At 46.8% G+C, this 12,358-nt stretch overlaps 1 protein-coding gene across 4 annotated transcripts in view; it reads right to left on the reverse strand.

The window, feature by feature from the left end:
• The window catches only part of PLCB2 (phospholipase C beta 2), a 36,612-nt gene that overhangs the window by 23,491 nt on the left and 763 nt on the right, over positions 1 to 12,358 (reverse strand). For all 4 annotated transcript variants that reach the window (XM_066320664.1, XM_066320663.1, XM_066320665.1 and 1 more), the window contains exons 2-4: positions 9,452 to 9,529; positions 7,868 to 7,936; positions 489 to 629 (exon numbers count right to left, since the gene is read on the reverse strand). In XM_066320664.1, coding sequence (XP_066176761.1) covers positions 489 to 629; positions 7,868 to 7,936; positions 9,452 to 9,529 — 288 coding nt within the window. The remainder of the gene's footprint in view (positions 1 to 488; positions 630 to 7,867; positions 7,937 to 9,451; positions 9,530 to 12,358) is intronic.

Consider the following 12,358-nt stretch of genomic DNA (forward strand, 5'->3'; position numbering starts at 1 on the left):
GCTCTAAGCCCTGTCCAACCTGACAGCGAACACTTCCAGGGATGGGATAGCCACAGCTTCTCTGGGCAACCAGTCCCAGGGCCCCCTACCCTCACAGGGAAGAAATTCTTCTTACACCCAATCAAAATCTACCCCCTTCCAGTTTAAAACTGTTACTCCTTATCCTGCCTGATAGTTCTGGGCTTTACTCTATCATCTTCCTCCTGCCTATAAACACTTTCCACTTCTCAGGTGCCCATTCATCCATACAAAACACATGAAAGACAACAATAACTGGTCTTCTACTGGTCCATCTCCATGCAGGTCAGAAACTTCTAGAACTCTGGAGATACCACACCTGACTGGAACATAAACCTGCTTGTTTATAACCTTGTCAGTAATGCTGAAAGGGCTCAGGAATGCTGTCTTCCCCTCTCCTTTCCTGCTCCCCACTGAATGCCCCAATCCCTTGTGGTTCCCAGTATTTCCATGACCTCAGGCCCCAATACCTTGCAAATATTCTCCTTGTAGGACACAAAGTTATGGAAAGTGAGGTCAACCATGTCAGGGCCAGATACAATAGTCAGGGTCTTCAGCAGGAAGGTGCTGTAAGGGTAATCCAAGTTAAAAACCTCTCGGAGCTTCAGGGACTGCAAAAGAAACAGAACAGATGGGAGTAACTGGAGAATGAGGGAAAACTACCCAAAAAGCCCAGGTCCCAATACACACATTGGCCTAAATTCACAGAAAGCATCTCAAGGGCTGCAAAACAGCTTAGTGCAATCTTCCTTTCCTTATTTTTTATCTTTATTCTGGAGTCTGCATTACTGGATCCTCCATGGGACAAACCACCATAAATAACACTCCTGCACACGTCTGAAAAAGTCAAAGCTGCTCTTAATGAAATTTCTTCTGAAACTTCAGGCTGAACTTGCAAACAAGCAGGGATGAGTTTGGCCTGCTTGTGCCAGAGCTGTGTAATCAGTTCACTTTATCAAAACACACTCCTAAAAATGTATTAGTGTGACACCCTTATGTATAACCTCCCTCCACAAGAAAGATGGTTTTTTGGGACCTCCTGTCACCCCAGAATTGGGATCTTCCCCTCCAAGCCCCATTTTCTGCTGCAGTTGGTTGCTACTAGTGTTTTTTTCCACAGCAATTCCAGTACCCTATGGCAGTGGCTCACCAGAGACTTGTTTTGCTAAGTGTAAGGCTCATCCGATTAGTGGTACTTGGATTGTAGCACCATATGAAAGTATTTAAAGAATCCTTTAAATTATTCAGCATTTTCTGCATTCCTATGCATGGTGTCACTAAGCCACGGTATCCAAGGTATCCCAGAGTTTTACTGATGGTGCTATTTTTAAAGGGAAGATAAAATTTCCATTCCTAGAATAAAGCAGAGCAATCCATTATCTGAAGTGCAGGACAAATCCCTGTCCAAGCAAACAGGGAGTTGTGAGAGCACCTGCTCTTTCAGAAACGGCAAAATCCACAGTCTGGCATTGTTAGAGCAGGTCAGACTTGGAAGTTACACTGGAGCTGGAATCTGAGTGCACCTTCAGGTTTCAGTCGGCATCATGTCACACACACAGCTGCATACACATTTTATTAGAAACGGCAGAAATTTTTAACTTCAATTTTCCTAATTTCTGGAGCATTTGCAATTTTGACACATCTGTAGCAAGCAGGCAACTTTAAGAAAAACAGGATGGGCTGGATTGTAACTCAGGATCATCTGACTGCTATCTCTTATTTTGGAAAAGCACCTCTCTGAAGGGGTAGCTCTGAAACCTGTTCGATCCCAGAACATTTGGAGGGAGGGAAGGGAAGGAATATGAGTTGCCTATTTTCTACAAGGGAATTTCTAAAATGGCTCCTTCTTGCCTTGTAAGCCATTTTCCTTCACAGAACTGAGCACCACCAAACACCCACATCTCCTTCCCACACTCGTGGCAACTTCTTGTTGGAGCTCAACTTCCCAGTGCCAGTGGCAAAGTGTTGGGATTTTAACTCCAAATTTAACTTCATCTTGCAAATGCACCAGTATTTGTTCAGCTCCAGGGCTGTGCAGGAGAGGAGGCCCAAACAATGGTGAATTTGTGCTGAACTCATTTCCTGCATTGTGCTCCAGGCTTCCTCCCTTCCCCCTTCTCTACACGCTGCTCCTCCAGCAGACATTCATCACCTGTTTTTCCCCCAGACCTCTCTGTCCCCCAGCAAGCCGAGCACTGTCACCCTTATCCAGGCACATCATGTCTTTTACACATCCAACACCCAGTGAAGATGTGGAGAGAGGACCAGAGACTGTGTGCAGAAGCTCTGAACCTGATGCCACATTGTGGCTCTTTCACAATCTGCACTCCTTAAGTGCCTTGTGCCACAGCTTCACTCTGGGATTACTCACTGTCACCTTGCAGGTAGCCATAAAGGAAAAATAGGAATTTTTCCTGCTGCATGAAAAGCAGGACACGCATATTAGCCACACAAATCAGAAGGGAAACACTCTTAGCAAATCTCCTTAAAAACCCCAGACAAGGAGAAAACAACCTACTAGCAGAGTGGCTGAAACATGGAGTCAGCTGGTGTTTCATGTCCCACCCTCCTGATTTCCCTAAAATCCTAAGCTGTACAGAGATCCATAGTCCAGAGAGAAGCAAATTCTCATGCAAATATGAACAGTCAGAGATAGACACGAGACAGAGAGGGATGGTCTTTCTCTGCTTGAAATAGGGCAGAGCCAACTGACAGCAGGACCTGTTGTGTTGTGCCCTGACAGAGCCTGTCTTGCAGCACTAGGGCAATAAATCTTCTCTTTTGGAGAAGAGAGTTCTTGTTTTGTTGCCAGAAGGGAAAAAGGAAGCCCCAAGATACTTCCGATGCCTTTGACTGCAGAGGTAACGCTCCTGTCCCCATTAGCCTTGCTGCTGCATGCTGCAGATAATGACTGTGGAATGGGGAGGGCCAGCCTCACCCTGTACCAAGCATCTCAGGGACACAGGCAGACAAAAATCCACACTGAAGCACTCTCAGCTCTCAGTCTCTCACCTAAAGGAACTGGAAAATGAAGCAGCTCAGATTCCCAGGCACAGAATAGCCCACGGTGTTCTGTCATCCAGCAGGGACACACTGCCAGGGACAGAGGAGAATGTGTGGCCCCAGAGCTCACTGCACAATGATGCCAGAAGCAGGAGGGCCCAGCATGGCAAAGGCCATCACTCACACGTGCCCATTTCCTTGCTCAGCTCCTGCTCCACCATTTATAAATCCTTTCCCAGACACAGGCTTGTACCTGCCTCTCTCTTGCACTCACAGATCGGTGCCTCCGTACGGCTCCATATGATCACTCTCCAGTTGGAGGGCTGGAATTAGACTTAGTTCAGCTCCATCCTGGGCTCACAAGTTGCTGAATCCCAGTGCCAGAGCTGCTCATCCCCTGTGCTGCAGCAGAACCACAGACCACCCGCAGTGTTTACAGCCTGTGGCTCACAGCCACGGCTCAGCTCTGAGGGCACTGTGATAATCCTGCATGGTTCCTGAACATTCCCACTGCCTTCAACTTTATCATCTCAAAACATGATGAGAGAAATGCCTCAGTATCATTTTCTCCTGTACATGTGCAGTTCAGGCTGCATCTCCAGGTTCAACATCAACAGAATGTGGACAGAGGATGAAGCTGGTTTATAATCATGACAATCAGAAAGTACAACTTTTGTTTCTGTTAAAAAATATGCCTGTCTCGAAGCCAGTGCCTCCTGAAACATCTAAACAAACCCCAAGATACAGCCAACAGCCTGTGTCTGGCCTAAAACATTGTGTATTTTGGCCTTAATTATTATTAGATTGTCTGTCAGCATTCCGGGGTCTTGGTGCCTTAGAAACCACAAAAAGCCCCACAAATGGAGCAGCCCTTATTGTTCGTCATTACTGAAATGAAAACACAGACCTGATTGTAAATAACAGCCTGATCTGTATCGGCACACTGCTGAACTACAGTCAATAGCTTTTTAATCTTGTCTCCTTGCTGTTCAAAGGCGCTGCTCATTCTTATCTTTATTATTCTCTTGAACACACGCCAAAGTTCGCTCTGCCCCATCTTAAAAAAAAAAAAAAAAAATCCACGAAGAGGAGCCTCGGCAGCAACCCAAAGAACTTCGCATGGGCGGATGAGCAGGGGCGCTCTCTGCGTAGGAGGGGCCAGGGAGGATTCTGCTCTGTGGTGAGAAGAGAGCTGGGGAAGGCAGGCGAGGGCTGTGTGCATTTGGAGGTGGCTTCTGTGGCCGGCAGCCCCTAGTGAGACCCTTCTCACACTGTGCTGGGCACTGCCTGCTCCCTTCTCCATCCCTAGGCACGGATGGGGTCCCAGCTGTGACCTGTGGTGGCAATGCACGCGGTAGCAGGTCCCTTCTCAAGTGGTTTTCCGCATGGCTGCTTTGGTGTTATTATTCTTTGTGTGTGGATGTTACAAAGAAAAACCCCAAACCTCCTACTCAGCGGTGGTGGGAAATTGCTACTGAAAGTACAGAACTCCCATCATCCACAGTGACCCACCCTCTCTGCCCCAAAGGAACCTTGTCAGTGCCATGGGACTGGAATTCTCAGGGCAGGCTACATCCTTGAGCCACAGCCCAAACCTGCACAGCCCCTTGCTGTGGAAAGCGGTGGTACAGATGCTCTCCATACAGACTCTCCTTCCTCTGGAATTCCTACAGTTGCGGTCCAGCAGGAAAAACAGGCCGCAAACTTTGCCTCAGAACAGCAGATTGACTGGTGCATCACTTGCAGGAAAGGACAAAGGATGCTCCCTTTATTGCTGGTGCCATTCACAGCTCTTCCTACAGCTGTGATTCTGCTATCCTTGTCCCAATCCTTGTCCTAAATAAGGCCCATGGCTCATTCCTTTTCCACCTTCAGGCAGTGAAACAAGTAACTCTGTATTAATTCCAACAGTTCTATTTCACAACTATTCCAAGCCACTATTTTGTAACAGGGCAGAACAGCACCCATGTTCATTCTTCCACCTCAAAACAGATTTTTATTTGCTTCAACACACCAGTTTTTTATATTAATGCCTTTTGTAACAACGCCCCAGACACAGCCGCCCCTTGTGGAGGGCGTGGTGGTGCATGTGAAGAGTTTTCCCCTGCTTTCTGCATTCCTTTGTGAACTTCTGTTCTCAGGAGAGCCAAATGAGCACGACCCTGAGGGCTTTAAGCCAGAGGCATCAGGGATAGCAGAACTACATGTAACTAAGAGTTCTCCAGACCCAGAGGGCAAATCTTGGTTCAACACCCCTTCAGTGTCCACATAAGACCTCCCAGGATCCACAAGGAAAAGGTGGATAAGGAGCCAGTCTAGTGCATTTTACATGTTATCACAGAATTCCAGAAAACTCCCTGAAATAAAAAAGGACTCAAATGAGTCCCTGTAAAATGCAGAATTCAAAAACCACTTGGGATTTTCACAGCAAAGGTTGTCATCAAGTGCATCACTTCTGCCCACCAAGAATACTTAATAAACCAGTCAGTGCTTGACCTTTGCTTCGTTGTTCTTCAAAAAGGAGCTACAGCCAATTCCCAGGACTCTAAAATCCTATCCCTGGCCTATTACAGCAGCTAGAACAGAGCAGCTCCATCCAGGTGCCTAGGGAAAAGTACTGGTACAGGGTAAATGCACTGGCACTTCATTGACACATTCCTGCAGCTCCTAGCAATCTAGGATTCAGCAGCTTCCTAACCCAGAGGCATTATCTCACATTTAATAACCCTCTAAGAGCATTTCCTTTTTGCACTGACATTTTATATTCACATTTCCATGACTGTGCAGGAAGCATCACCCGTGGCATGGTGATATGAACTGGGACAGCAGCAGCACCTCCTCCTTGTGCTACTCCTACGTCTGGAAAATTCCGCCTTATATGGAGATCCTGCACTGGAAGAAACCCTGACTAACTGCTTCAAACCCTGAGTAAGGTTCTCCCCTTCTCCATTCAACTCCTGATATTACAGCACTCCACATCTCATTCATCCTACTCCTTCTGCCAGAATACAGTCCCTCCTACTCAGATGCTCTGCCCCCAGCAGCCACTTCATTCCTTTGTTAATCCTGCTGCTCTTCCTTACCTTTTCCAGTTCTCTCCTAATTTAAGAGTACGCTAGAATTGCACACAAATATGGATCCATTTCGGGTGTACACAATAGTATGACTTCCTAATGATTTCCTTATAATTCCTAACATACAATTTACTTTTAGGGAGCTAATACTGCTGAACATTACATTGATATTTTACCATACACCCACGATGTCTTCTGAGTAGCAACAGTCAACTCAGGGCCTGTTATTACAGAAGGATGAGGGATTTTTTTCTGTGTGCATTGCCTGATTTTTATCTGTATAAAATGTATCACTCATTAGATCATGCAGTAAATCAGCAATTCAAGGTCTTCCTACAAACTAGTCTGATTTTATTAGCCCAAATAACTCTGTACCATTGGTAAACTGTCTTCTCCTGGTACTCTCCAATTAGTCTTCCTTAACTAATTCCTAAAATCTAGGACACGTTTCTCCAGCCTTCTGTTACCACCAGGACAACCAGCCTCTACTTCCCCCAGCAATTTATCATCTATATTAAAGATCAATTCATTTTGCCAACAGGTTATTCCTCAAAGTTTTACACCCTAGAAAAGAGTATCTCATACCCCCCCCTTTAAGTCAGCTTCTTCCTTAGTGTGTCCCATCTGGAGAGCAGCACCCACTCGAACACCCTCAAATACTTTATTCTCTCAAATGAAAATCCAACCTCCAACAGGATTTTTTAAGAACAATTCCCACAAAACAAGCTGCTGACAAAGTTTTAGGCTCATTGAAAACTGAAGTATGTTCCATTCTAGTGAATTTCTAAGGAGAAAGGCAGTCTCTCTGAAGAAAATACTATTTTTAAGAAGATGGGTATTGTCCTTGAGGTCTGCTATGCCTTTAGCACCCACCTTACTATGGCATTTTGAGAAATACTGGTCTTGGGGAGCTCTGAATAGACATTTTCAGAGCAGACTGAGAAAATAGCCACACAACTTACGCAAAAGGCTGCTTGAGGCTCAGGAGTTATTGCAAAACCTTTCCTCTTTGCCTTAGAGAGTCACCTATGTCACCACATGACCCATCAGCTTTACTTCTTTGGTCCCTTTTCCACCTCTGAGCTTTACTGCAGTTTTCTGCTTGCATTTTCCATACATGGAAAAGTTAAAAACAAACAAAAAAAAGTCCCAGAAAAAAAGTCCTAACAAGGGCTGCAAGAAGCTTCAATTATAAATGAAATGGGGAATAAAGCCCTGATCATGTGCAAATGCAAAAATATTTGGAAGAAAAACAAACAAACAAAAATTAAAAACCAACCGAACAAAAAAAAACCAACTAGTTTTTCTGAAAATGCATTTTCTTCTCTTTAAAGGGAAAAAAACCCAGCACACACTGTTGGAATGGGATTGTAACTCCAGGTTTGTGGGTACCCTGTGCATCCTTTCACAAGAGCAGCTCTGGTGACTCAGTGCAGGAGTATCAGAGCCTCCAGCAGGACTTACCAGTGCAGCAGGGCACTTGGAAGGGGAATTGGTTTTCCTGGCTTTCTGACTTATTCCTTCCAATGAGCCCATCTACCATCATCTGGAAGTATTGCTTTTGGGTGCACAGAGGGCCCCTCTGTGGGAGGGAGGTCAGGGACAAGAGTCAAGATGGCTTTTCTGTATTTACATAGCTGTGATGTAAGGACATGAGATCCTCTCTACATTCTTCCTATGGAAATCCAGGACAAACTGCCTGAGCTCACCCAAACCACAGGCAGCCCTGCCTTTCCATGGAAACACTGGACAGAAAGAAGCTGTGGACTCACCTTGGGCGTTTTGGCAAACCGCCCTGCTCGGGTGTCTCGGATGCTGGTGATATCCAGAATTTCCCTTTCCTACAACAGAATAAGGACAAGGAAAATGAGCAAAGACAAAGGAGGAAGGTAAGCACTCCATGACAGAGCCCCTAGAAGCTGTAAATCAGGTTTGGCTTAGTGTCTTTCCCTGTGGAAGAGCTCTCCCAGCAGGAATAAGGCAGGGAGGGAAGCCATTCCCACAGAGGACACCGCACAGCCTTCCTCAGGCAGCCTCTCCAAGTCCTCACTCCTGGCTTGCTGTCTTGTTTGTTCTGTTAATATCCAACCTGAATTTCCTTCCTCTGTTACTAATTTTTCTTCTCACCATGGCTCTGGAGAACAAATTATACTTGTTGCAGCAGATAGTATTATTTTCCAAGATCACAGTACAGGACAATGTGGATGCCATGTCTTCTGGCTGTATCCTCATTTTATTGTTAAGCAGGAAGTACTTTTACTCCTAACCCCACTCCTTTCTGAGCCCATAGTGCAAAAGCAGTTCAGTATACTTTGGCTGCTAATCAACAGCATTTTCCAGGAATGCGAGACCCTTTCCAGTCTGGGTGTCCTTGTGGCAGCTATGCTTCCTTTCCCCAACCCCTTTCCCAGGTATCCCAATGAAGTATCTCCCTTTTCATGGTGACACCAGCACCCCTTGCCTCACTTCATGCTCCGCTTCTTCCTGCTGGACTCCTCAGAGCAGAAATTCGACTGCCCAAGTGGACCTTGAAAGCAGAACAGGAGTGACAGAGACATCAAGGGGTGTGACAGTCCCCAGCACTGTGACACTGTTCTCAGGGGATGTGCCTGGTCCCAGCTGGCACTGGGCACAATCTCTGGAAAGGCAGAGCTGACCCAACCCCACCAGATCCCTGGCGGGAGGCTGTGCAGGACGGTCTGACTCTGCCATGGCATGTAGGTCAGGCAGAGGAAGTAGAGCTGAACCACAGCCTGCTCTGGAAAGCGGAAGTAAGCCCAGCCTTCCACCTCCCTTTCCATCACTTGATGCTACTCATCAGTGAGGAACTGAATTCTCTTTCCTCCTTGTGTTGTCTCTCCCTCTCCTCTAGCAGCTGGCATCTTGTGCTTTGCTCTGGCAGCCTGCAAACATCACTCTGAGCACAACTTACTCTCCAGACTTCATGTAGGCCCTGTATCACTATGGTCACTACTTTCTAATTAAAATGTCTAAAACCCCAATGAGTCAGTTAATGGAGAATCCTGTATCTTGCTGGGTGACAGGGATATTAGCACAACTGTTCTTCATGAAGTCCTTTGAAGGACAGGTAATGAGCTTTGCAAGAGTCAAAAAAGGTGAAAGCATGAAAGGCACAGAAAGGCCACACTCACGCCTTCAGTTCTTGCACTTTCCTGGTGCTGTGAAGACCAACCTGCCACTGAGCAGCTCCCACTCCTTGGTGGGGTGTCCCTGCTAAGAGGAATGAGTGTGGCAGTTTGCTCCCAAGTGCAGGACTTCAGCACTTGCAGTGTTGTCATTTCACACAAACCTGACCTGGCTGGTTGGAGCCCGAGCTGAGCAGTCTCAGCACTTACCGTGCTCTGATAGGTCCAGTACACATAAAAGCCCTGAGGATCCACTCGGAGAATCACAGGAGAGGCATTTGATGTTTCCTGACAAATAAAAACAAAAGAAAGAATGTTAGCACCTTGGGTGACTTGGAGAAAACATCCTGGGACACAAAGTTCCCAGTTCAAATACAGACCCAGACAGGTGAATACCCTCTGGGATTTATGAAAACTAACCCAAGGATTTTAGGACATCTCCACAGTGACACCCATGAGGCTCTGGAAGCTGAATCCTGAGTCTCACCTAACCTGTGCATTTAACAAGAACAGCTCTCTTGGAGCTTTCTACAGAAGAACTGAGAGAACAAAGTATCTGGAGATTCAATTAACTGTTTCATTTGAAAAGTCTTCTTTGCCCTGCTTTATTCTACAAGCTCAGGAGTAGCCCAGGCCAAGCAGAGAAAGCATTCATCCATGGCATCTCTCATCCAGGTGTTCATGCAGATTATCTGGGCTCTTAGTCAGGAAGGCTTCAAGGAGGGGATGCATCAATGCAGCATCATTATGCTGTTTTGGATGGGGATTTTGAAACTCCACAGACTGTCTCTACACTGACCATCAAAAGCAGCTATGCAGACATGTACACCAGAGGCTGCAATCCAATGAAATCGTTTGGGGCTGATCCTGAACCCCACACAGCCATTTCTGGGAAGGCTCCAAATTCAATTCAGGAAGCTAAAACACATCACTGCTAATAGGAAACCAGAAATGAAATCTGGAAGTTGTACTTGTCTCTTGGCCTCAGATTCTTCAGTTTGCTATTATACTCATACTTTACTCTAGAGTGTATCTGTATTTTCAGGGACCTCTGTTTCCACACACAATATTTACAGTCAAGTGCTCATTGCACAGCACATTGTATATGGTCCTTTTACTGCCTCCTGTCTTCCTCCTGCTGTGCCAGGGCCAGCACCATGTCCATGTTCCCAGAGCTCTTGGCTGGCTCCCTGCACACATGGCCATGGACAGCAGAACAGGCCCCACAGTACCACCACAGAGTATTGTGCCATGTTCTAGATTACCCTTATCTCCCACAAAGCAGCTTTCTGGAGGGCAAGCTGAGGCTGCAAGGAACCTGCTGCCAGGCTTCTGGGCAGGGCTAGGCCTGCCTGGAGATGCAGGCAGCCTCTCCAGTGGGGCAGCAAAGGAAACGGGCAATCCTACAGAAGATGGTCTGGCAGCCAAACTGGCTGCTTCTCACTCTGTGGGCCAAAAAGCAAACGCTGTCCGCTAAAATCCTGTAATCCATAATGTTTCAGAGATAGGAACAGTTTTGACTCTACTACGAGGACTCAGAGGCAGCATAGAGCCAAACCCATACCCATCTGCCCTGCTCAAGAGGTCAGCTACTACCTTGTGCCCTACCTGGGGTTCTGACAGGATTCCCAGCTGGTTCTTTAACTCAGCTACCACCCACATAGTAAGACTTCACCTCTTCAGTCTGCCTAGGAGCCCAGCTTGCTGGATGCTGAACAAAGCACTGCAGAGCTGCTCCTTAGCCCAAGGTCCTGCAACTGACTCCATGGGACAGGTCAGAACAGTCCTGCCTGTCAGGGATCCATTGCTCTCTCCTCTAGACAGTGCCTTAGCACAGCTGGGTAAGGTGAGAGCTCTGTGGAAAAAGTGGGGGTTAGCTTTTTTGCTGGAAGGCTCAGTTCCATCCCAAGCCGAACAGTGATGTAAGAGGCCAATCTAATCTTCTTTAACTCCTTAGCCTCACTTATCCTGGAAGGAGTTCAAAACTGTAACCAACAGTACAGGTCAATCGAAAGAGATACAAAAACAACAGGCATGAATTCTAAAGCACAGCAACCCTGCAATCTGGAGCTCTCACCATCATCCTCTGCAGCCTGTTCTAACCATGGATTGGGAAAGCCCAGTGCAATGGAGCAATGTGGCCAGAACAGCCCACTCATGGAGAAGCCTTTCTTTATTGGTGGAGATCAAGCCTGTAAACTATTTAGTTGAGACAACTTCTTAGAAATGTTTACAAATATATAAACTTTAAGGAAAGATCCAGACAGGAATCACTAATCAACAGCTATAGCAGGAAATAAACACTTGGTAGGTCTTGGAAGCCCAACCTGACTCACCTTGGGTTTTAGGGGAACCCATCCTAAGAACACCCAGCGAAGTACTTAACAACTTCCAATTCTTGGGAGAGTGGTCCCCAAGGACTGACACGAAGTCATCAGCAGTTTTAGACAAGTTTGGCTGCTGTTATTCATTCACATAAATGCCAATCCCTCCTGCACTGCTGCTGCAGGCTCCTTCTGATCATCTCATTTCCACACCACATGAACCATCTCCCTAGATCCCTGTGAATGACCATAATCTGGGCTCACCCCCTTTTATCAATATTGGTGCTCAACAGCAGACAGTCCCTCTCTAGGCAGCACAGATGGGCAGGTGCTCTCCTCCTGCTCAGGTTTGTGGCTGCTGGGGGGTAAGCACTCCTTTACCTCCTCAGAAAGTGAGGAGGGGAGCCCTCACATTCCAATGAACTGCAGCTACTCTATACTTTCTTCCCCTCACACAGAAAGGCAGTAACTGCAAAGCAGCTGTTTTGAAGGTAAAGAGGACAATGAGCTGGAGAGAGCAGCAGCTTGCTGCAGCACCCTGAGGCTTCAGTCCTGTTAAAGCACAGGCCCTTTGCTGTTCAGTCATTCCCAGACCCAGCGGCCAGACAGGCGTGGGAGGCCATGGCTCACCCCCGATCCACTCCGGCAACAGGGCCATAAGAGGAAGCAACTTGGAGCCTGATTTCATCTCTATCTGCAAAGTGCAGTGAGTGCTCTTTGCTCTGGAGTAGATCCTACCCCTCATGCTCCTCCAGAAAGTCCAAATGCAGCATTTGCATCTCACCCCACAGAG

Source organism: Sylvia atricapilla, chromosome 6 (genome assembly GCF_009819655.1).
Source record: "Sylvia atricapilla isolate bSylAtr1 chromosome 6, bSylAtr1.pri, whole genome shotgun sequence".
NCBI lineage: Eukaryota > Metazoa > Chordata > Aves > Passeriformes > Sylviidae > Sylvia > Sylvia atricapilla.